The sequence below is a fragment of the Scardinius erythrophthalmus genome (genome assembly GCF_964197995.2).
Source record: "Scardinius erythrophthalmus genome assembly, chromosome: 10".
Classification (NCBI taxonomy): Eukaryota; Metazoa; Chordata; class Actinopteri; order Cypriniformes; family Leuciscidae; genus Scardinius; species Scardinius erythrophthalmus.
The window spans coordinates 12,516,803-12,542,160 of record NC_138230.1 but is presented as its reverse complement, the minus strand read 5'-3'; the positions used below and the strand labels follow the sequence as shown (position 1 = coordinate 12,542,160).

Below are 25,358 nucleotides of genomic sequence, written 5' to 3'. Positions count from 1 at the left end.
TTTATTAGGAGACAGCTGTGTAAATCTTCGTTGCCTTCTCCTGTCATTCCCTCCTTTTATTGTACAATCACAATGCACCTGCACTCACTTTTCTTCTCCTCTTTGTCTCTCGTCCTGCGTTTACTCATATCTTAATACGGCTCCTGCCACTTTTTTTTATTTTTCCTGTCCACTCCATCCCTCCATCTCTGACACCTCCTGTCGGGGTGAAATAATAGAAGGACAGAGGGTCGGGGTGGACGGACAGAGGGATGGAGGAAGGGTAGAAGCGTCAGCCTCCCTCACTGTTTTGTGTGTTCCCCCGGGGAGGGTGGTAATAATGGTAGCCATACAGGGGAGGGGGGAGAGGAGCGATTATTGTCTTGTAGGGAGTCAGAGGTATCGATCGGCCCAGAAATATGTGGTGCGCGAAAGAGGTACTGTATCGGATATAATATACACTCCTGAGACGGCAGGCGCAGAGGCGCACACACACAATAATACAAAATACCAACCGAGAGACACTCACGTACACACACAAATACAAAATACCCACCGCCGGAGAGGCTTGCGCATACTCCAGCACAAATATATTTACGTAAATCCTCTTTTAGAAACACGTGCAGCTAAGATGCACTTGAAACACACAACCACAGCTAGAGGCCAAGAAAATACTCCCGACACTGCCCGTAAACACACACAATACACTAATACAAATACACCCCAGAAGATTCTTAAGAGCTGAAAAGCCTCTTAAAAATGCATTAAAATACAGAAGTGTTTTTTTTTTCTCTGTAAGAACAGAAAAACATTTTGCCTTCAACAACATGCATTTTAGTGAAAATGTTTAAGTCTACTACATAATATATATAATTAATTTACACTATGGCAGTCAGAAATTACGGTGCGCCTTTGTTTGAATTGTGTATTCATATTTTTACGCAAATTTGTTTGTCTGAACAAAACCAAACCAAGTTATTACTTGAACACCGAACATTCAGGTTTTTAGTTTGATTATCACATACACGCTCACAAACACACACACACACACACACACACACACATGCAGGTCTTTCACTGCTGTTGCCTGGCAACGTGGCTAGGTGTCCTATTGGAGAGCTGTGCTGTCCAGTGATGTCATGACCGCAGCTGACCAGCACTGCTGTACCGAGAGAGAGAGAAGGAGAGAGAGAGGGAAATAAACTCAACGACGAGGCCTAGAGTTACCGTAAAGTTTTGCCGTAATTGTTGTTGTAAAAATCTTATATATACATGATGTGATGCAACTAAATGTATTATTAAAATGTACTATGTCTGTAGTGAATCTTGAATACAAAACCTGAGCAGAACATGATGCAACTTTATTAGTATATTTCGGTTAGGGAGAGCGAGAGAGAGAAAGTGCGAGAGAGGTCTACTTTTAAACCTGTACCCTCCATTGTTCTGCTCCATTGTCTTTAAATCAGGTCAACAGCCGATAAGATTTAACACCCTAACCTGCCTCTGCATCTCTCCTTGAGACGAGGGGGAGTCACGGCTGTGCTTGAAGTATGGGAAGGTGTGTGTGTGTGTTTGCACTGCATCTTTAGAGCACTGCATTTGTTGTTTTGGTATTGCATTAGTTTGGATCAAAGGGATATTCCTGGATAAAGCACTATGGACGGTGTTTCTTTGTGGTGTTCCGGATTACCACCAAAAAAAATTTACACTTCTTTTTTTTTTTTTTTTTTTTTTTTTACAAATACATTTTTTGGCCAGTTTTGCACTTACATTGGAAGTCTGTTAAATGATTAGCCCTATAGACGTCCAGACTTCCATTTGTGTTTGTATGACTTAAAGGGATAGTTAACCCAAAAATTAAAATTCTGTCATCATTTACTCACCCTCAAGTTGTTCCAAACCTGTATGAATTTTTTTATTCTTCTGAACACAAAAGAAGATATTTTGAAAAATGTGTAAAATCAAACCGTTGTGGGGCACCATTGACTTCCGTATGAAAAAAAAAAAGAATACTATGGAAGTCAGTGGTGCCCCACAACTGGTTACCCACATTCTTCGAAATATCTTTCTTTGTGTTCAGCAGAAGAAAGAAAGGTTGCACTTTATTTTAAGGTGACATTACATTTTACTTAGTCAAATAAGTACTGAGTAATATTGTACTTACTATAGAGTTATGGTTTGGTTTAGGGTTAGTTTAGTTTAATAAGCATAATTTACTGTTATTACTATAGTAAGTACATGTAGTAACGTGTAACTACGTCACCTTAAAATCACGTGTTACCGAAAGAAATTCATACAGGTTATTTTTGGGTGAACTGTCACTTTAAAGTGGTAACATTTCAAAAGAATTTACACAAATAGTATTTTTGTTGTTATAATATTCATGAATTAAATAAATTTAACTTGGACTGGGTAACACTAACAAAAGTGAATTTAAGGTTTAAAAAAAAAACTTGTAGGTTATCACTTTTTACAGTGTACAAACTTATATGCCTTTTTTCCTCCTGCATGTCAGTTTTTACATTTAAAAGTAGACTGAAGCAAAAATATATGTACTTAAACATGTTTGGCGCCTAATTACATCAAAACTAATTGGGGCAACGCAACTAGTCTATGATCAGCAGGCCAGCGTTATTTAGAGCCGTCCCTGAGAGAGACCCCGCCTCCCGTTCCTCCGGGGCAGACGTACCCCTCACTGGCCTCCCCAAAGGTCAAGGGGGGCAAGACCAGGGGGAGGGGGGATGAAGGAGGGTGTGCAGCGGAGTGACCCTTGACCCTAACACACGCCACCCAGCATCCCTCTTTCAGTCCCTCGCACGGACACACACACACACACCCACGCGCCGTCTGTCACGGCCCTGACAGGCGTTACTGAAGAGCTTGGGGGGTACATAAAAGGAGGCCCAAAAACTTGCTAAACCCCTGACCGTGACCCTGAGCATTACACACACACATATTCAGAAGACAGATCCATTATGAGTGCTGAGGTAAAAGGCTTATATCAGAGGACACAACAACTGTCCTGTGTGTGAATAAGTGTGTGTGTGTAAGGAGGCTGTGTATGGTTTTTGGGAAAAAGTGTGAAAGTTTGTGTATGTATTTTTAAAACAAATGCAAGTAGGTGATTTATGGTTGTTGCTTGGATATTGCACGGTGTAACACAAAACACAATGTTTCAAACATTTTCTTACTATACTTCTAAAATTTGTAGTAGGCCTATTATTATTTGTATTTGTGCAACGTTGTTTTTTTTATTTATAGCCTATATACAATAATATAATTAATAACTAATAATAATATAGTTATAATAATAACTGAATGTTTTGTCAAGGACAATTCAGACACCCTATATGTAAAGATTAGGCATTTAATGTGTTCTGTTGAGTTTTAATTATTTACATGATACAACACTGAAATAAGCCTTTTCAAAATATTTCCCTATGATATTAGACGTGAAATAGACAGTAGCCTAAAGCATATTGAACGGACTGTAGGCTAGGTCTGTCCCTCAGAGGCTCGTTTTCATAATGGCTTCCATCACAAATAAACTCTAGCCTATTAATATTTAAATCGCATAATGTTTAGAACTCGATATAAGTTAGCTACTTCTGTTGTACAGATAATTACATGGTTAAATTGGGTTCTCACGGAACGACATCAACATAATTTACTCTGAAAAAAGATCAGCTTTCCAAATGTAAATCTCAATTAGACGTGGAAAATGACGTAAATTTAAAATGACATGGACGAAGTTAAAGCAAACGACTTATAATATCGTTCATTTGTGGCAAAGCCTACAGGTTCTCGTCCAGCGTGAGACTGATTTAGTTTCGGACTCTTTTAATTCACAAAACTCGAACCTATTTTAGCCTACACGGAAATTAGACTCCTATATGATAAACGTGACGACGAAAAAGTTAAAAGGTGGAAATGTCATAAGGAAACGTCCTTTCGATCTGTAAAAAATCTCGTGCAGGTTTAATAGCCAATTGGTCTGCCTTTTAAGTTAAAACATATTTACACCTAATAGCAGCTTTGTTAATAAAGACCACAACCTTTATATATATATATATTAAATAAACATGACAATAAAAAAAGTTAACGTCGAAAAATATCAAGAAATCGCTCGTTTGATGTGTAAAGCCGCTCGTGACGCTGGTTTCTCGCATGATTATTAAAGGTACCGCTGCCCTCTTGCGGTTCATTGGCGCTATTTCAGTTTCATTTTCGCTGGGCAGATGTGGTAATTTTTAGCGCACCGAGAACGAGCAGTGGAAAAGACAGGCGTGTGAAGAGCGAAAATGATATACACTTGTTTTTCGTTCTTGTGATGAGCACTTTCCAGCCACCCCAGCACTTTCTTATGCTGACAAGACCTGTGAATGTCTCTCCCTCTTTCTGTCTCTCTCTTTCTACCTCCTTCTTTCTCCACATTAAGCTGCCCACAACTGAACAACAAAGAATAACCCCCCATTTTACCTGATAAATGTCTCTAGATAATAACTTTTCCTTTTGTGTGTTCGGATGTTCACTCTTACCCGTGATCAAAGATGTCAGAGGAAGTGTAGGGGGTGAAATAAATTTAGCGTGTTTGAGGGTGGAGAGAAAATGTGGGAGGGAAATGAGGAGAGAGTGACTGTATGAGCCCTTATCTCATTCATTCTTTTAATGTGACAATTAGTTGAGCTGGCACAGCTGAGCACTTTTCAAGCTAGAAGTCTGAGTCGATAGCCTTGTTGAGTTAAAGTTGAATATTTAAATAACAATATTAATATTTACTCTGCAATTTGCATGAGTTCTTCAGCGAGAGCGGTGATTGGTCAGGTCATTAAGATGCCTTGAGGTGGACTGAACTTACGCACACTGATTAACCTGAGAGTCTCAGACAGAAGCAGACAGAAGGCTGTGGTTTATTTATAAAATGGCGGCTATGGCGAAATGTCTGAATTCCAGGTAAGTCAGTGTCTTTCTCTCTCGCTTTCCTTCCCTCTAATGATCTCTCGAGAGGGGGCCGCAAGGTTAATTAGCTTCGCCTTCACTAACAGACTCTGCTAATGAGAGGACATCAAAACTAACTGGACTAAGGCCTAAAGTAATGAAATGTCAGGAGCAAATCTCTAGAGGAATGCAAGAGGCTTGAATATCAGTGTGTGTGTGTTTGTATATGAGGTGTAATCTATGTTGGTGCAGTGTTTAGAGCCCTGGTATACAAACAATGTGTACATGTGTACACTTTTCTTATATATATGAAAAGAGTATGAAAAATCAGTGAAGTAGGCTATATGTTTTATTTATATAGCAGCTTTCCTATACTCAAGGTCACTCCATAACCAACAACCAGACGTTGGACAGTCACACTAGATTACAAATAAATAAACCACAGCCCAATAGCACAAATATGACAGTTAAAATAAGCAGCTAGATGGAGAAGCCAGATATTGTCAGAAAAGATTTGAATGTGGGAGATCTTGTGAAGTGAGGGTGTTGGTTTTGTGTGTGTGTGTGTGTGTGTGTGTGTGTGTGTGTTTTTAATGTATACTGTACTATGTTTTTAAGGTGTTCACATGATGGTTTACGGGCAGTGTATCAGTTTTGCATTTTTTCTGCTGTGTCTGCATTTGTGCTTAAGCATTATGTTATAGCAGCACCATTTTATGAAACAAAACACTTTAAGGCTTTGTACCTTTTATCTGTAGCCAAAGTTTACTATTTGAATGTTGTTTTTGAATCGTATACAGAGCATTTTATTACTTTGTGTTTTACTAAATACTTTGTTTGAATCTTTAGTAATAATCAACTAAAAAAAGGTTTGGTTCTTTTACAGTAACGCTTACGAAATGAAATTTATGCAAGTGATATGCCTCTTAGATTATTAAAGCAAAAATATTTTATCATAGCTTTAGTTTTGGTCAAAACGAATAAGTAGTTATTTAATAATTATTCAAATTTTAATTTAATCAAATTTAACTTCATTTAATAAGGTAATTTTTTATATGTATTTGGCTGTTTATCAAAAGTGACATAGAGTGTTCAATTTATTCTTTCAGAATGTGCATTCCCATTTTAATATGAATTAATAGGTGCATTTTTCAAAACAGTTATTTGAACATACGAGCTTTCAAAGGCTCTCAGACTAGGAACATGACTTGTGAATTTGTTTCTCTCAGTCAGCTTTACTCTTTAGGAAGATGTGACTGATGCTGTTTGATTGAGTTTTTCCAAGAATATCTCTCGTTACTCTGTGTGTGTGTGTGCACGCGTGCGTGCGTGTGTGTGTGAGAGATGAGAGTGAGTGGAAGGCTACACGTTTAAACAGGAAATGGGTGACACTAGACTGACTCACACAGCACAGAGGTTTGTGGGTAATACTGACACAGAAACAATGGCATGTGAGTCAACCTCAACGTTTTTCACACTATTTTGTATATCATCAAAATAGTATCATCGGAAGGATATTTCCAAGTGGCCTTCGTGAGGGTTTTGGCGAATTAGTCATGTTTATTGTGTCCTTTGAATAAAAAGGTCAGTCATTACCGAAATACACCACAGTCTTTAAATAGCGTAGCTACACTGTAATACAGAATTGTTCATTTGTAAATATTTAAAAGGGAATTATTTCCTTTCTTTTTAAGAGTCACATAAGCTTCTGAAGATAAATGTTAACATATATATATATATATTTTTAACATTAATATGATTATATTCATTATAATATGTTATGTAATGAGATTAGAATATAGTAAGCTGGCAATGGCAATAATTGTGGACTAAAATGTTGAGACAAATTCTGTACCATAACTTTATTATATGACGATGCACAGTATAGACTTTTAGAAGTAATGCTCTGTAAGAAAAAAAAAAATCCATAGAAACATAAAAAAGGTACTGGTGATTTTCTGTTAAGTTTACAGACACTTCCTTTAACCCTTAAACACAATGTGTAATTCAAAATCAATATGGACAATTCCTTCATTTTAACAGTACACTATAAAAATTATATGATCAATAAGTTATGACAACATATGGTTTTACATTGCATTAACTCATCAAAATAAGTTAAGCAATTTCAACCACTTTTTTTTAGAAGTCATTAAGTCAGTTTAATGTAATTTAAGTTGAAATGACTTAAACATCCAAGTTGATTGTACTTAAAAAAAATATGAAGGAAGCAACTTTTTTACAGTGTCCATTGGGCCCTTTTTTACATACTTCTCTTTACAGTGCAGTCTTACGTTTTCTTTATTGGACATCTACATCAAGTTAAGTTAGTGTCTCTCTATATTTATATATCTATCACAGCCTCATTGGACCATGTACCGTTATCAACCACACTTTTGCTGTGTGGGCTTTTATAGTTTATTATAGATCATAAAAGTTCTCTCGATTTGTATTATATGTTCATCAAATCAGATTTTGCTTTCTTAATTTTTTAAGAACATTGGTTTTCTAAAGAAATTGAAAATGAGAAGTTCTTATTGAATCTTAAAAGCTTCCTGGACCTTTCTTTTTAAGAGTGAAGGGTCTCGAGTCAGACACACAGATGAAGGAAGTGCGAGACAGTTTTATGCAACCAACACGTCATATTCGCTCATCTAGGCCCTTTCGTGGCTTTGCATCATGAAAAAATAACGGTGGCTCATTGACTGTGATTTACACTGTGCTTATGATCTCTAGTTCACCTCACCAGCGTGACTGTCTGGAAGCAGGTGATCAATCTTTTCTTTCATTTCCAATCATTTGACTATCAATATCAGTGAGTAATTCATCCTAATTTAGTAACTCGCTTGAATGGTGTGGGTGGCGGAGGCAGAGGTTTCGTTTGCCTCGGTTGGAAAGTGGCTTTAATTTGACTTCTATGACTAAAGCAAGTGAAATTTGTGAAACATCCACAAAAAGAAAAAGCGCCCACGGTCGTAATAGTGGCATATAGAGTGAAGGAGCTGTTCTCATCGAGTGATCAGAGGACAAAGAGTGTTGAGCAAAAAACTATCCGGTGAGTCAGAAACACACCACCTTCAAGAACTCATTTAGGAAACATATCACACACTACTAAAATGCACCTTATTCTAATATTACTGTAATATCAGGCTCATAATTTGCTTTCTGTTTGTGGTTATTTGTTACGTAAATTTTAGTTGAGACTGACTTTTCGTGATTCGTGCAATCATCGATTTATGCGTTTAAGTTCTGATCATTTTTAATGAAATATTTTAATGATGAGGTTTACGTCGTTCTAGAATCTAATTGTATGTTTACATGTCTAATTAAAATGTTTAAAGTATTAGTAGTAACGTAAGTTTTTATTTTATTGCATTTTAGCATTTAGTAAAACCATATAATTTGAATTTTTTTAGTTTACATCTATTAACGTTAGAATAATATCATTGGTTAACATGAATTCCTATTACTTTTTGTGTGTTAACTGTGTGTTTACATCTTGATGCTGCGGCACGTTTTCTTAATATGGTTCAAATTTAGTTTACAGTGTTATTTTCATTTGGCTTTTTACTAACTGACATGATTGCTTCCATAAAAAGAGTCTTTGTAATATGTTTTGTGTTCAGCATGCACGTTCCAGCCGTGTAATATGAACTAATTTAACAATAAGTGAACTGGACGGGGAAATCAATTTGCTCTTGGAAATGGCTGTGTAGATGGTCTGATGTGGCCATCAATTTCACCGTGAGTAAGAAAGAGAAAAGCTGTTATCCTCCTGCGAAGTGCAACACGTGCTCTCGCGGGATGAAACCCTCTCCTCCCCGCATTAACAGCTATTGCGGGTGTGTTTGTGTGTGTGTATCTGTATGAATGATGCCGTGCAGGATGGGACATGCCCCTCCATCCTTGTTGCTCTCTGGGAGGCGCAGGTGCTGTATTAGGATGAAGAGGGTGTCAAACAAGACCAAAACAGAATGAAATAGAAAAGTAAAGGACAAAGGAAAGACGGATAGAGCCACTGAGTTTTGACTAGAGGTTTTGGATTAATTATGACCTACAACTTGGAAGCTATTATTATATTATATTATATTATATTATATTATATTATATTATATTATATTATATTATATTATATTATATTATATTATATTATATTATATTATATTATATTATATTATATTATATTATATTATATTATATTATATTATATAGAGGTAATTTCAAAGATGTTTAAGCTCAAGTAAATATCAAGCTATTTGGAATGTTATGTGAATAAATTTAATCATTTGCCAAGCTATGAGACACACTTTGCTTAATGTAAAATTAAAAAATATTTTTTTTTCTAATCTATTTCTTACATAGATATAATATTTTTAATCTTACAGTTCAAACTACAATCCGGCCTCTAGTTCATAAATGCCAGAGGAGAACTGGCCCCCGACTGAGCCTGGGTTCTCCCAAGGTTTTTTTTCTTTCTCCATTAGGTCACCTGATGGAGTTTTAGGACACCATTAGGTCACCTGATGGAGTTTTAGGACACCATTAGGTCACTTGATGGAGTTTTTCGGTTCCTTGCCACTGTTGCCTTTGGCTTGCTCAGTTGGGGATATTTTGGGGATATTTAATTTTATTTTATCAATCAATAAATTCCACTAGAAACAAACCTTGTTGTATTATTTTAATTTAATACTGTGAAGCTGCTTTGATACAATCTGTATTGTGAAAAGCGCTATACAAATATACTTGACTTGACTTGACTTGACTTGACTTGACTTGACTTGACATAGATGCAGTTTTTTGATCTCATAAATCAAAAATTAATATGAAAATATTTTGGATTTTAAATAAATGGAAATATTTTTATTAAAAAACTCAAAGTGGTGAAATCTTAATCCGCATTAAAAATGTGTGAATTACTTTTTGGTGTCAAGGTGTGTATTTAAATATGAAATAGTTATTAATAGTTGATTTTATGTTGATATAAATAAAAAATAATCTTTTATCTAGCTTTTATGTATTTTTCACAACATCCTAAAGCCTAAACCAGTGTTGTATTTATAGTGCGTTCTTTTGCGGGAAAATGACAGTAGCAGGATGAGAAGAAAAAGTGACCAGTTTCAGCACCAATATACTTTTGATGAATCTTTATGATGGTTATTTGTCAACTACCCTTTATGTGGTTGATGATATAAGGATGACTGACAAAAAAAAGCTCAAATCCAAGAGATGTTTTCAGTCAGTTCCTCTCTCTGTTTCAGTAGATATCAGGATGTCTAAAGCTGTCGATGATGATAAGATGGGGACTGAGTTTCCAGTCGATAGTACAGGTAAAAATGATTACTATGAGTCTGAGTGCTTTAAGATGTAGTAAATGTTATGTTATTATATGCATTATCTATGTAATCAATATAATTATTGTTGTTAGTATGTAAAGTCATCAAGGAGATTTGTGTGATGATATTGTGGGAAAGAAACATTGCATGTATAATAAGCATGTTTTATCATGTACACTATGATTCATGACTATTCCTAGATGTGTTAGTGTGTGTGTGAGTGATGAGATTTTGTTTTGTCATAATTCTCACATTTTCCACTTGGTCTGAACCACACACAGAACACTTTAGTCAGCCGTGGCCTCAATCTGACACACACACACACACACACACACACACACTGCTGCACCATACAGTAACCCAGGTTAAACGCTCCATGGTATTCCAATAATACAATGCCTCTGGCTAACCAGACCACACTTTTGTTGATGTGAGGGCTGGAGCCTGAGGCACTATTCTGACCTGATGTGTCCTTGCGCGTGTGTGTGTGTGTGTGTGTGTGTGTGTGTGTGTGTGTTTTTACAGACTCTGAGAGGAACAGTCCAGAGGCCAGCGATCAGGTGAGTGAACAACTTTCAGAGCAAATTTTATGTTAGTTGTTCGAGTGCATGGTGCATCAATATTGAGAGGTTCTCCAAAAACGTGACCATTTAGATCACGGGTGTCAGAGATCTGGTTTTGAGGAAAAACAAAATACAAATATTTAGCATATTTGGGAAAAAGAAATTCTAAAACCATTTATCTTTTTATAAAAATCAGTATCGTTAACCGTCAGATCAACTGTCCTGCTGTAGCCAATGAGAAAGCTAATAGATTATGTAAGAATGCATCTTAAAATGCTAGAGCGTTTCTTTTAATTACACGCAGCGTTCGTCATTTGCAAATGCTTGCAGGGACAGTCCCGTGGCTAACATGCTTATTTTCCCACTTTGAAGTTTGCCGCTTACTGCAATAACAATATGGATAAATGCAATGAAAAATATGATGGTGAACGTAGTGAACTTTACTGTTCGTTTCCACTGAATGAATATTAAACACGGTGCATCAATACTGATATTTGAAGACGCAGGGCTGTGATTCAACGAACACACTGTAAAAATACAAATAAATCGAGATTATTGGAGTGTTTTACAAGAAAATATTATTTTAGTTTTTTCCTGCTTTTGCAAAATTGCATGTTTAATTCAATGTGTTCTTTCAAATTAATTGTAAAATTGACTAGCAATTTCCTAGTGAAAATTGTTTCTAACCCTTCCTTTTTAAGCCTAAATTTGTTCTGTTTTTAGATCATTTATTAAAGCTAAAGCGATCCAGTTGAGGGCAGTGAGTTTTGGCCCTAATGATTTGTTCCTGTCTCATTCAGATCCAGCCAATGAAAACAAGTCCGTTCTGCCTGTCTCCTGCACCCAGCAACACAAAGGTGTGTGCGTGTGTTTGTGTGTTCATGCCTAATGCTTTTTTATTTTGACCATGTTTGCCAACATGGATGCCCTCGGGTGATTATACGTGAACATTGTAATATGCAAATGAGAATTCTTTAGTCTGTTTAAACCGCATTCCTAACAAGATGCCAGGCAATTTACAGGAGAGAGAGGGAAAGTGAGCTATGACGCGTGAAACTTATGAAAGGATCCGGATCGATCAGAAGTGAGGTAAAAAGACAAGGTTCGACCGATCGCAGGGCAGATGCAGTTAGTAGAGAGATTCTGGATGGATATTTACAGAACTAAACGGGTTTGAACTGCTCCTCTTCTTTTGAATTTGTGAGTAATCAATTCAATAACTGAAAGTGTGTGTGTTTACTTATGGAAATGGCCTTGTGTGTTTTTTGTCTTTGACAAGAAAAGACATGAAGTGGTAGTTGGTATAAGCGGTTTATGATATTTAGTAATGGCCTTGTGTATTTGCATATTACTTGCAACCTAGCTGTACTAGTAATAAATGACAGTGTTCATTTAATACAGATAAATAAATAAGTTTATATTTAATGAATTTATGATAATTAAATTAAAACACGCCCACACAAAATGTATATGCTAAATAAATACTAAAATAAAAAGGCATTTTTTATATTGTTGTCATTTATGTGATTGTGTGTGTGAGAACATTGATGTATTATATTATTAGTGTTTGTGTATATGTATTATTCATATGCCATATATTGTTATTAATAATATATATGAATGTGTTTTATAGGTTAAAGCCGAGGAGGCCGTTGAGATGACCAGTGTTCACGCTCCTCCTCCTCCTCCAGTTCAGCCTTCTCTACCACACACACAACTCATGCTGGCAGGCAGTCAGCTCGCAGGGGTATGTGCTTACACACACACACACACACGTTTTATGGGTACTTTTCATGCAAATAATGATTTTGTACTTTACAAACTGTATATTCAATGCTCTAACCCTTCCCCTAAACAGAACACTCATAGAAAAAATAACATTTTGTATCATTTATGAGCTGTTTTCCTCATGGGGACCAAAAAATGTCCCCACAACATCAAATATTTCTGGTATTATTAGTATCCTTTAACCCCAGAATGTAGGGAATACATGAACCACACACACACACACACACACACACACACACTCACATGATGAGACACACACACACACACACACACACACACACACACACTCTCACATGATGAGACACACTCACACACACACACACACACACACACACACACACACACACACACACGCTCACATTATGAGACAAATAGGTATACAAGTGAAGTGAATGAAAAATGTTTGAGGGGAAACAAAACAGCACTAAGCAGTTTAAAATAACATTAGATTATTTGCAACTTCATTTAATTGATTTACATTAATGATTTACTACTTCAATAAGTAAACACTCCTGATATTTTAAAATAATTATTTTTAAAAGAAATATTATTAATAATACATTTAATGAACCATTTAAAATATATGTTTGATCCGATTAAATTGTTCTTGATTTGTTTTTGTCATTTGTCATATTACTTTTTTTTTATAATTTTTTATATAAAGGTAAAGTGTAATATTTTTTTAACCATTTTTTTAAATTATATATTAAATATTCGGAGACAATATTATTAAGCCATTCGTAGTTTACTTCCCTCATAAAGCTGAACTCTGGCTTTGTGGCACTTTTACTTCAACCAATGGACCCTTTTCACAGGCTGGGATGATATCGCAAATCTAGTACAGTTTTTCACGTTTTAATTTTACATTTTATATATATATATAAAACACTAAACTTTGTTATACTACCTTAGCAGTAAATTTAATATATATATATATAAATACAAAAATTATATTTGCTGTCTTCTCTCATTCACCAGTATAGAAGTTTACCCAACTATGACACCTTTGACTTCTGCTTCTGAGAACCCTGGAAATGTGAAAAGGGTCTGTAGCATGAGTTTGGGGCAAAATGATTTGTTAGGAGATCAGCTTGGAAATCCTGCTCTGGAAGTAAACATGGCTATATTATTTAATAATTAATCTGAATCAGGGTTTCTCAAACTCGTCCTGGAGGGCCACTGTCCTGCACAGTTTAGCTCCAACCCTGATCAAACACACCTAGCTGTGAGTTTCTAGTGATCCTGAAGACACTGATTAGCTCTGGTGTGTTTGATCAGTGTTGGAGCTAAACTGTGCAGGACAGTGGCCCTCCAGGACCGAGTTTGAGAAACCCTGATCTGAATGAATGACAGCAAATACGAATATTATATGGATCGCTTTTTTTCACTCTCTTTCTCTTTTGCTCTTTAGTTGCTTCTATTAACTAAATGCAACATGCTTTCGGTTGATGTATAACCTTCTTAGCTTAACCATGCTGTGGATGCCATCTCAGGGCCTGCTTGCTTAAGAGAAGGCGCCACACACGCGCCAGCCTCTGCTGCTTGGTGACGCTGTTCTTCTCTCCACCTTTTCTCTCTATCCCTCGCTCCTCTTCTTCCTCTCTTTAGCTGGCCGCTCTCCTCCCTGCACAGCAGCAGCTGTTGTTGCAGCAGGCTCAAGCGCAGCTGTTAGCCGCAGCCGTGCAGCAGTCAAACGCAGCGCATGCGGCCCACGCAGCCGCCGCAGCCAATCAGCAGCAGCACACGCAACAGCAGCAGGCCAATCAGGCAGCAGCACAAGCCCAGTCTCAAGCCAAACACGAGCAAGCTCCGCCTCCTCTTCTATCGCAGCCTATCCAGCTCACTGCCCAGGTACCTTCTGCGCTGCCGTTCTACGCTTTAGGAAAATGCATTTTTGATCAGAGGCTAGATTGGCATTTTCCTGTATTTCAATTCAGGGAACGCTCCCGTATCAAATATACTATATATCAACAGCATCTGTGGCATGCAGTCAATTATGAACAGAAAGTTATTGCAATTTGTCCATTAATATATAAATACATACGGTTGCACTTTTTTACTGTACATGCACGTATGTGTACTTACAGTGTACTTGCCTAAGAAAGTACTGGTTAATATAAGGAAACGACATGGTGGTTTAGGGGTAGGTTCAGGATTAGAACCTAGTTATTACCCAGTTATTATATTCTTACAGTACTCTTACAATGTAAGTCTTGCAGACAATCTTGCAATACCACATTTGAATAAATAAATAAAATAAAATAAATAATTAATTAAATAATATAAATAAATTCATAATTATAAATTATTTCATTTTGTTATTCAAATGTATTTTTTGTATAATTTTTGAATAAATCTTAATTTATTTTAATTTACTTAATAACAATTTAGTATGATTTGAATGCATTTAAGTATTTAATGAATGTGTGAAATATGCATACTTTGTTCCTGAGACATCTGGTCATTTTGTTATATAGTCGGTCATTTAAAGAATGTGAAATGAGATTAGAATTAAAATATCAGGTAAAGGGTTCTTCAGTACAATGCAAATTGCGATTTTCCGCCGAACAATTGTTTCTGTAACTTGACTCTGTGACATAACTGGAGCTTTTTACTTATTCCCCGTGTCTTGACTTGCTCACTTGTCTTCTTTTCACCCTCATAAGGCTTTCTGTCTCTCTCTGAAGGACATTCAGCAGTTGTTGCAGTTACAGCAGTTGGTACTGATGCCAGGTCATCCTCTACAGTCCCCTGCTCAGTTCCTGCTGCCTCAAGCCCAGGCTCAGCAGGGTCAGCAAGGTAAGATGCGCCTATTCACACATTATTTAATTATGGCTATGGGGTCAGTGGAATCACTGAAACTGCATTACCATTATTTCACATAACAGTTGACTCTGTGACACCTATAACATTTGCGTGCAGTGATGTCTTTAATGTGTAATTGCCATTCATGCTCTCTCAGGTTTGCTTTCGACGTCAAATTTGATTTCACTACCTCAGCAAAGCCCAGGGAGTCTCCTGACCACCCCACCTAGACTGGGGCTTCAAGCACAGGTATGAACAAAAAAGGGTTTCAGGCTACATTGTTGTCCACCTCATGTTGCTTATTCAATTAGCAAATGGTGTCCAGTTATCATCATGGCATTTTACTTGAGACTCTGCATTGTGGGATACAGGATTTGATGATGTGCGCTCTCCTGTATACTGCAAAGTTTGGCAAATTTAATAATTCAAGTCAGTGGTCTGCATAGTATATGTTTAGACTACCATTCCAAAGGTTGGGGTCAGTAAGAAAGAAGTCTCTAATACTCACCAGGGCTGCATTTATTTGATCAAAAATACACTAAAATCAGTAATATTGTGATGTATTATTACAATTTCAAAGAACTGTTTTTTTTTCCTTCAGAAATCATTAGAATATGTTGATTTGGTGCTCAAGAAAAATTTCTTCTTCTTATAATTATCAATGTTGAAATGCTTAATATTTTTTGTGAAAAACGTGATTCGCTTTTTTCAGGATTATTTGATGAATTGAAGGTTCAAAAGACCATCAATAATAAAAAAATATATTTTTTTAGATACATATCTGTTTTTTTATATATTTATATATAGTTTAGGGTCCAATGCTCACTATTAACTAATTGCTTATTAGCATGTATATTACTAGGATATTGGCTGTTTATTAGTACTTATAAAGCACATATTAATGCCTTATTCTGCATGACCATATTCTACATCCCTAATCCAATACCTAAATTTAACAACTACCTTACTATTAAGAAGAAGTAATTATGAGTTTATTGAGGCAAAAGTCATAGTTAATAGTGAGAACTGGACCCTAATCCAAAGTGTACTTTGAGTTGAATGGTAATATGCTATATAGTCAGTCTAAATGTGTTGCCTTTCAGGGGTAGAAATGATGTTATGCAAAAATGAAGGGAATCTTTTGGAATGGGTTTGAAATTGAAGGCTCTGTCTCACAGTAGATACGTGTTTGAGAAAGTAGTGTGTTTTCCCAATCTGTGCTGTAGCGTCATCTTGACGACAGGCTGTGGTCATTGCAGAGGGAGAAGAACGTGGAGAGCGTTGTGAGCTCCGCCCCCTCCTCCGCCCCTCCCATGAGCTCCGTTCCCACAGCGACGCCCCATCCCGAGGAGCCCAGCGACCTGGAGGAGCTCGAACAGTTTGCCAGAACCTTCAAACAGAGGCGAATTAAACTGGGGTTCACACAGGTGTGAAACACAGTCATAGTTTTCTGTCACAAAATCAAACTTAAAAAAAATAGAAATGAAAACCAATTAAACCTTCTTTCAAGACGCTTATTTTTTAGATGCAGTCAATATCAAGTCAAGTCAACAATTATTAAGTTAGTTCATTTCATCTATGAAGCAGTTCTGCAGAAAACACTGTTGTCATCGTCCAGCTCGGTTCAGTTCTCATCCAGTAGAGTCAGTGCAGTCAAATCAGTAATAATGTTGAATATTAATTCATATGTACAATGAAACCCATTGAAATAAAGAATACTTGTCATATACACTGTAAGATTATGTATATAATTAAGGGTGGCCTATGGCATTAATTATAATCACAATGGTCATTCTGAGCCGTTTTATTTATTTTTTATGTATGCAACAATCATGTTTTCTTTGTATCTCTATTAAAATTATACAATACTTAATAGATAGATATATAGATATGAATACGATTTTCTGTATGATTAGGGGAGGCATTAATTAAAATAACTCTAGTCATTATGAGCAGTTTCTAAAATGTAATTTATTAAATGTAATATTTTAATGCATTATTTGGGATCAGACTTTCCTTATTTAATTTTCTTTTTAAAGAAAGTTGGCAAAAAGGTCTAAACCAATAACGAAGATGCAACCAGTTGGAAAACCAGTGAGAAATGTAGCTTTAGTTACAATATTCAGTGAAGAAAATAAATGAGGAGATAATTTGTGAGAAAATAACCTGCCACTAACACAGTTGTGTGCGAAAAAAAAAAAAAAAAAAACTTAAGTTGGTATTGAAAACTATGGAAGATTGCTTCCTCCACGGAATAAAACAATTTAAAAGATAATTGCGATATTATTATTTTCGTCAGAATATAAAGTCAGAACTGCAAAATATAAAGGCCAATTCAGACGAATTCCGACTTTTTTTCTCAGAATTGCGAGTTCATATCTCACAATTCTGACTTTATAACCCACAATTTTGAGTTTATATCACGCAATTCTGAGAGAGAAAAAAGTCCGAATTGCGAGATGTAAATTCGCAGTTGCAAGAAAAAACTTGTATTTGTAGAGATTAAAAGTCGCAATTACCTTTTTTATTTTTTTATTCAGTGGCGGACACAAGCTTCCGTAGAAATCACATAGTATGTCTGTGAAACACAAACTTATCAGTCCTCAAGCTAAACTAGTCCTGTCTGCTTAGGGATAAAATGATGAAAGGAGCGAATGGTAACTCTGCTCCGTGTCTTCATGCAGGGGGACGTCGGTATGGCCATGGGGAAACTGTACGGCAATGACTTCAGTCAGACCACCATCTCACGTTTCGAGGCTCTCAACCTCAGCTTCAAGAACATGTGCAAGCTCAAACCCTTGCTGGAGAAATGGCTGAGCGATGCAGGTGTGTGTTTTTGTCACTTTTCTCATTGGTGAGTCATGTTTGCATTCTTTACGATTCGTGTTTGAATGTGTGCGTTTGCGTTTCAGAAACCATGGCGATAGACAACATGCTTCCGAGCCCCAGTTCACTGTCCTCACCTCTGCTGGGCTTTGAAGGGTTGCCTGGACGCCGCCGAAAGAAACGCACCAGCATCGAGACCAACGTCCGCATTGCCCTGGAGCGCAACTTCATCTCGGTTAGTCGGACTCATGAACAACACACACACCGTACCACCAAATGCCGCAAGATTTTAATTTCCTGCTACAGAAATCACATTTCGTTCAAATGACTCGTTCATTTGACTTGGTTTATTCCGCACAGCACAACTCAGCTTCATGACCTCCTTTTTGCTGTCTCATGATAAAAAAAATATTGGTTCTCTTTTTGAAAATGCTGAATCCATTTTTTTCTCTCTCTGGAGAAACAGAAGTCTACCAGCAAACTGATTATTGCAATATACAGTATAAGAATTATGTCACCACATTAAACCCCATATAGTTCTGGCGTGATTGTAGAAGTATTGCTTGAGCATATTTTTATGCATTATAAACATACAATATCATAGGCCAGTTTACCTAACAGTCCAGAAGGTTGTCCATGGACACATGTAGAAGTTTGAAAGTGGGCACCAACCAGGAAAAAATAAAAAATAATAAAACAACATGATATTTTTATAAATAAATAAAAAATAATTATGAAATATAATAATATATAATATAATGCATAAATGCAAATATATAATTATACATTTTAATATATCTTATGTTAGATTGCTTGCAATGTTGGTAGTCTGTAGGTCGATATGGATATAATAAAATACAATTCCAAAATATAATAATATATCATATATTAATAATTTGCTTGCAATATTCATTTATAAGTTGCTTTGGATAAAATAACATAATTAAAATAGACTTTTTATTGGTTTACATGGTAAGTGGAACAACAAGTAGCAATAATAGGTGAATCTAAAAACAAAAAGGAGTCAAGGCACAAACTTTTCTAGATCATTCCAATGTTTTATACTAAACAATACAGATTTATTAATCCCCAAGAGACAGTTTAGTTTTATGGTTGCACATGAGTCAAAAAACCTCCACAGTCACACTTTTTCCTCTGGTAAACACCACACCTGTGTTGTAAGCTTTTTTCCAAGGAAACCCATCTAAGATCAAGTCAAGGCAAAGAGCCAGTACGCTTGAGGTGCCTCATGCTGCTTCTTTCCTTTTCTAAGTAACTCATTCTGCCGGTTGGCATTGCGCTGACAGAAACTTTATTATAAAGCATGTGCATTTAATTATAAAACAGTTCCATTATCAGATAATACAGCAATTATAAAACAGTCACACAGTCATGTGTCCTATCAAGGGAGCAGTGATCAAATCAACCTCATGAATAATTTGATTTTAATTGTCAATAAATCAGTGTTTACATGCATTTTTGAGTACCAGTTGCGTCTTTGATTCACTGCATGCTTTTTCTCAAAATATTTTGTGCATCAACATGAAATTGTTTTGGGCTGAAACTTGGTCTTGGCCTGAGTGCAGGTGTTTGGCATGTCTCATGTACTCATGCATCTCACCTCACCTCACCCCCTTTAGAACCAGAAGCCTACCTCTGAAGAAATCCTGCTGATGGCCGAGCAGCTCAACATGGAGAAGGAGGTCATCCGCGTCTGGTTCTGCAACCGACGGCAGAAAGAGAAGCGCATCAACCCCTCCAGCGCCACCCCTCCGCTGCCCACTCAGCCCCCAGCACAGACGCACAAGCCCCCCTGCTACAGCCCGCACATGGTACACCCACTCATGGCTTTAGCGATTGATCTGGCCCAAAGCCATTTCGACTGACAGCTGGTGTTGAAATGTTGTTTGGATGGTGGATGGAGAGAATGGGTGCAAATGTGGTATTAAAGAGACAGTCTGGTCATGTGTTTGAATAATGTTCTACCATAAAATGAAAATTGGACCTTTGAAAGTAAAGGAAAATATTAAAGAATGTCGTTATGAGATGCATGTTTGTTAATTAAAGTCTCTTTCCTTTTTTTCTATAGATGTCCAGTCAGGGACTGGTCCAGGTTGCTACCAGTCTCAGCACAACAGGTGAGAAGAGCAGTTAGAATGAATAATAGTGTTGTTTACTTCACAGTTGTGGTTACAAGGACAGACACTGAATCTCTCTCCGTACGCAGCCGTCAGTCCCACACCTTCTGTGGCCTGCCCTCTCAACCCCAGTGGACATGGAGTGTTGAGCTCCGCCCCTTCTTCAGTGACTCCGCCTCCTCTCAGCACAGTGAGCCCCACCCCGCCGAGCCTCGGCAGCCCTGGCCTGAACACAGGGTAAGAAGCTGTTTCATGTGTTTAGGGCAGGAAAATGCTCCTTTGACTCTTTTGTTTGAATTTAAAATAATAATTATTATGAGAATTCATAACAGTTATTAATAATACATATTACATAATTATAAATTATTCTAAATATGTAATTTTAAATAAATTATTATTATTTAAACAATTATTTATTTAGGTTGTTTAGTTCAACAAAGAAAGTAATTGAACTAAACAAATCAAAATATTATGTTTATTTATTCTTGTTTATTATACTTTTAAACATTAGACATTTTAAACAATACTTGTAAATTTGCACAAATTCAATACGTTGTACATAAGATATATGATCTTAAAGCAGGAATGTTAAAAAAGAACATTAATAATAATAATAATTGATAAGAAATTAACCCAGTCAATTATTTGTTTAGGTTGATTTAATCAACTAACAACTAATAAATTGAGTGATAAAATATTGTAAATGATAATTTATTCTTATTTATGATACGTCTATAATATTCAACGATATTTGCATAAATCCATTTTAAACAATGCTTGAAAATTGGGACAAATTCAATATTCAATGTTGAACATAAGGTAAATGATCTTAAAAAATTATGATGATGATTATTATTATTTAACTAGAAATTAATCCAATCAATTATTTAGGTTGATTTAATCAACACATGTTATTATTATTTTAATCATTACTATTATTAATCAATTATTTGTTGATTTAATCAACTAACAACTATTATACTGAATGATAAAATATTGTGAAATGTTAATTTTTTCTTATTTATTATACTTTGACATTTAAACAATATTTGCACATTTTCACAAATTCACTATCCAATGCTGCAAAATGTAAATTATCTTATACCGAGATTGTTACAAATATGTATAATAAAAATTATTATTATTAAACCAGAAAATCTGGTTTTTGTTTAGGTTGTTTCAACCTATATTTGAGTCATAAAATATTGTGAATTTTCATTTATTATTATTTATGATACGTCTGTAATATTCAAGGATATTTGCATAAATACAGCATCCACTGTTCCATATTACCTCAGATCATAAATCTGAAGACTGTGATAAAAACACATCATCATTCTGTCAGCAGCTTTCATTATGACTAAGCATTCTGAGCTGAAATAATTACAGCTCTGCTGTAGTCTTATCAGACTTGTTTTCACGATAAAATCTCTATTCTCAGTTGTGTTCCAAACCTGTCTAATTGAATGTGAACAGCACGCTGAATTTATTGCTCGTCTTAATGTCATTCTTTCCAGCATGTGAAATGAACACGAACTCCACGATGGACATGTTTGTTCTTGAGATGTCACTAAAAATGCTTGCTTCTCTCTGCATGTATGAATGGCGTATGTTTGTGGACACGTGTAAATGACACATCACACACATTACAGGAACACAATGATGGGTGTAAGCACAGGAATGAACCAGGCCCTCATCAGCAGCAACCCTCTGGCCACAATGCAAGGTTTGTCATAGAGGACGAGAAAAACAATTAAAAGAAGATTAATTAAAAGATTTACATTAAGGAACTTGGCTAATGGGGGATGAAACCTCCCATCATTCACCATCAAAAAGCCTTCTTCTATTTTCACATATTCTCCACATATTCATCACATCTTCATCCTCACTTCTTGTGTGTGTGTGTGTGTGTGTGTGTGTGTGTATGAGAAGAACTGTGTTTGTGCACCTTGTCTGTCTCTTTCAAAAGCACTTGCCATTTCTATGCCCTTATATTTGTTCTTGAGCTCATATTCATCCTCATCACTTAAAACCCTTTTCCAGCAACACCGTACTGGAGCCAACGCACAATCTAGAACTGCTACATTTACCTCAAAGAATAGGCAACTCTGGGCCAATGTGTTGCCTCGCAGTCGACCAAACACCCCATTCTGTTTTTTGCACAGCTACCAGTTCAACCAGTTTATTTTCCCTGTCTGTCTATATATATAATCGCAATTAACATGAAATCACTCTTAAAACCAGTTTGGCTTATTGCGATTATGAAATTGTCCAACAAAAGACAACATTTAATAACATGTTTTTACTCCAAACTCACTTCATAACGAAAGTTGAGCATCCTTCTGTGAGATGATGTGGTGTCTTACACTGTATAAAATACTATGAAATATCATGTTTATTAGTCATGTTTGATCAATCAAAGCGTTTCAATCTTCTGCTGATGATGCCCATATGGATTTCCTGGAATGACATGCGTTATCGTACTTCTGCGGCATGGCATATTTGGAGTTTCTGTGCGAGAGTTATCTCTCTCTCTCTCTCTCTCTCTCTCTCTCTCTCTCTCTCGCTCCCTCTCTCTCTCTCTCTCTCTCTCTCTCTCTCTCTCTCTCTCTCTCTCTCTCTCTATATATATATATATATATATATATATATATATATACAGTACCAGTCAAAAGTTTGGAAACATTACTATTTTTAATGTTTTTGAAAGAAGTCTCTTATCGTACTTCTGCGGCATGGCATATTTGGAGTTTCTGTGCGAGAGTTAGCTCTCTCTCTCTCTCTCTCTCTCTCTCTCTCTCTCTCTCTCTCTCTCTCTCTCTCTCTATATATATATATATATATATATATATATATATATATATATACAGTACCAGTCAAAAGTTTGGAAACATTACTATTTTTAATGTTTTTGAAAGAAGTCTCTTATGCTCATCAAGCCTGCAGTAAAAAAAAAAAAAAAAAAAGTAATATTATGAAATATTATTACAACTAAAATAGGGCTAATGGTTGCAAATGGTGCAAAGCTGAATTTTCATCAGCAAGTACTCCAGTCTTTGGTGTCTTATGATCCTTCAGAAATCATTCTAATATGCTGATTTATGATCAATGTTGGAAACAGTTGTGCTGCTTAATATTTTTTTTATAACCTGAGATACTTTTTTCAGGATTATTTGATGAATAAAAAGTTAAAAAGAACTGTATTTATTTAGAATAGAAATCTTTTGTAACAATATACACTACCGTTCAAAAGTTTGGGAACAATAACTTTTTTTTTTTAAGAAATTAGTACTTTAATTCAACAAGGATGCGTTAAATTGATAAAAGGTGATGGTAACGATTTATATTGTTAGAAATGTTTTTATTTGGAATAAATGCTGTTTTTATGAATAAATGCTGTTAACGTTTTACTCATCAATGAATCCTGAAAAAAGTATTCCAAAAAAATATATTAAACAGCACAACTGTTTCCATCATTGATAATAACTGAGTATCAAATCAGCATATTAGAATGATTTCTGAAGGATCATAAGACACCAAAGACTGGAGTACTTGCTGATGAAAATTCAGCTTTGCATCACAAAAATAAATTACATTTTAAAATATATTAAAAAAGAGAACCATTATTTTAAATTGTAATAATATTTCATAATATTACTGTTTTTTTTTTGTTTTGTTTTTTTACTGCAGGCTTGATGAGCATAAGAGACTTCTTTCAAAAACATTAAAAATAGTAATGTTTCCAAACTTTTGACTGGTACTGTATATATATATATATATATATATATATATATATATATATATATATATATATATATATATAAACATTTTTTTGGTCCACTCGTTTTAGCACTTTTGACCACTTCCACAGGTAGTCGAAAACGGATTTGACCAGATTGCTTTCATCTGGTCTTTCGGTTGTCAGAGGAGAAACGAAAGCTGATGCTCTCCGTATGTTTTTTTTGTTTTGTTTTCTCTAGTCTTGTTTATATATAAATTGCGTGAGCTTGTTTCATCCCTAATGGATCAAAGATCTGAAAAAGTCCATACATTTACCTACCCATAGACCCTCCCCTCGCAGAAATCAGGACAGAAGTGGTTGATAGTGGACAAAAGAGACGGGTATGTCTCACTCGCCTTAATTTTCTCTCTTTATTTCTCTCTTTCCCTCTCTTCTTTCATCTTTTTACAGCCCTAGCTGCCAGTGGTGGTCAGATTCCCATTTCCGCTCTTGAGGGCAGCGGTCAAATGTTCCTGGGTGGAGCTGGATGTCCAGGAGCTGGACTGCGCCAGTCCCTCTTCCTAAACCGCCCCACTTTACTGCCCCTGGCGAGGAGCGCAGGCATGGGTGTGGTGGGCCACCCCAGGGCTTCTCCGCCTCCTGGCGTCAGAGGCGCCAGCCCAGACTCATGCTCCGTCTCCCCCTGCTCAAGCCCCGCCTCTTTCTGCTCATTAGGTGACGCCTCACCACCCCCTCTGGGCGGAGCTATGGCTGAGTGACGCCCACACCAAGCTACTGCACTTGAGGGGAGTCAGAGGGACGGAAGAATGAAGACAAACAAGACTCGCCTTTTCAACCAAAGCCATCTCTCAATCCCTCCATTTCTCTCTTGTGCTCTCTCTCTCATTATGTCTTTGAATGCCAAAAATACCGAGAAATGAGCAGAAGAGAACAGGGATAAGGAGAGAACAGGATAACGGGGGACTTTTTAAACCAAAAAATTTATCTATTCAGCGTGGAGAGGTGGCCTCAATGGAGCTACTTTGGAGAATGTACATTTATTCCTTTCTGAATAGAAAAAGACAAAACTACATGAACAGATTTTTTGAGGGCAGGGTCGTGAGCCAAAAAACTTTACGAAGAAACAACAACAGAGGAAAACGGGTGGCAACGAATGGAACAAAGAAAGGACATTTGACAAGTGTCACTGGATGGTAGAAAGAGAAACCAAAAAATAAACACTTGGAAGAAGAATGGAAAGACTCAC

The 25,358-nt window shown here is 36.2% G+C and overlaps 1 protein-coding gene across 3 annotated transcripts; it reads left to right on the top strand.

Annotated features, from left to right (window-relative positions):
* The first annotated feature begins 4,646 nt into the window (after positions 1–4,646).
* pou2f2a (POU class 2 homeobox 2a) lies at positions 4,647–25,358 on the top strand. 3 transcript variants are annotated; one of them, XM_081376569.1, is made up of 16 exons: positions 4,650–4,932; positions 10,176–10,244; positions 10,776–10,810; positions 11,614–11,670; positions 12,447–12,560; positions 14,210–14,452; positions 15,289–15,400; positions 15,564–15,655; positions 16,633–16,833; positions 18,091–18,232; positions 18,319–18,467; positions 19,873–20,064; positions 20,322–20,370; positions 20,460–20,607; positions 22,023–22,096; positions 24,563–25,358. In XM_081376569.1, the coding sequence occupies exons 2-16, from the start codon at positions 10,187–10,189 to the stop codon at positions 24,868–24,870; spliced, it is 1,974 nt and encodes a 657-aa protein (XP_081232695.1). In that variant the 5' UTR covers positions 4,650–4,932; positions 10,176–10,186; the 3' UTR covers positions 24,871–25,358. The 3 variants fall into 3 exon arrangements, with proteins under 3 accessions (XP_081232696.1, XP_081232695.1, XP_081232697.1); XM_081376570.1 differs by lacking the exon at positions 14,210–14,452 and having other exon boundaries at positions 4,647–4,932; XM_081376571.1 differs by lacking the exons at positions 4,650–4,932; positions 14,210–14,452; positions 22,023–22,096 and having other exon boundaries at positions 10,182–10,244.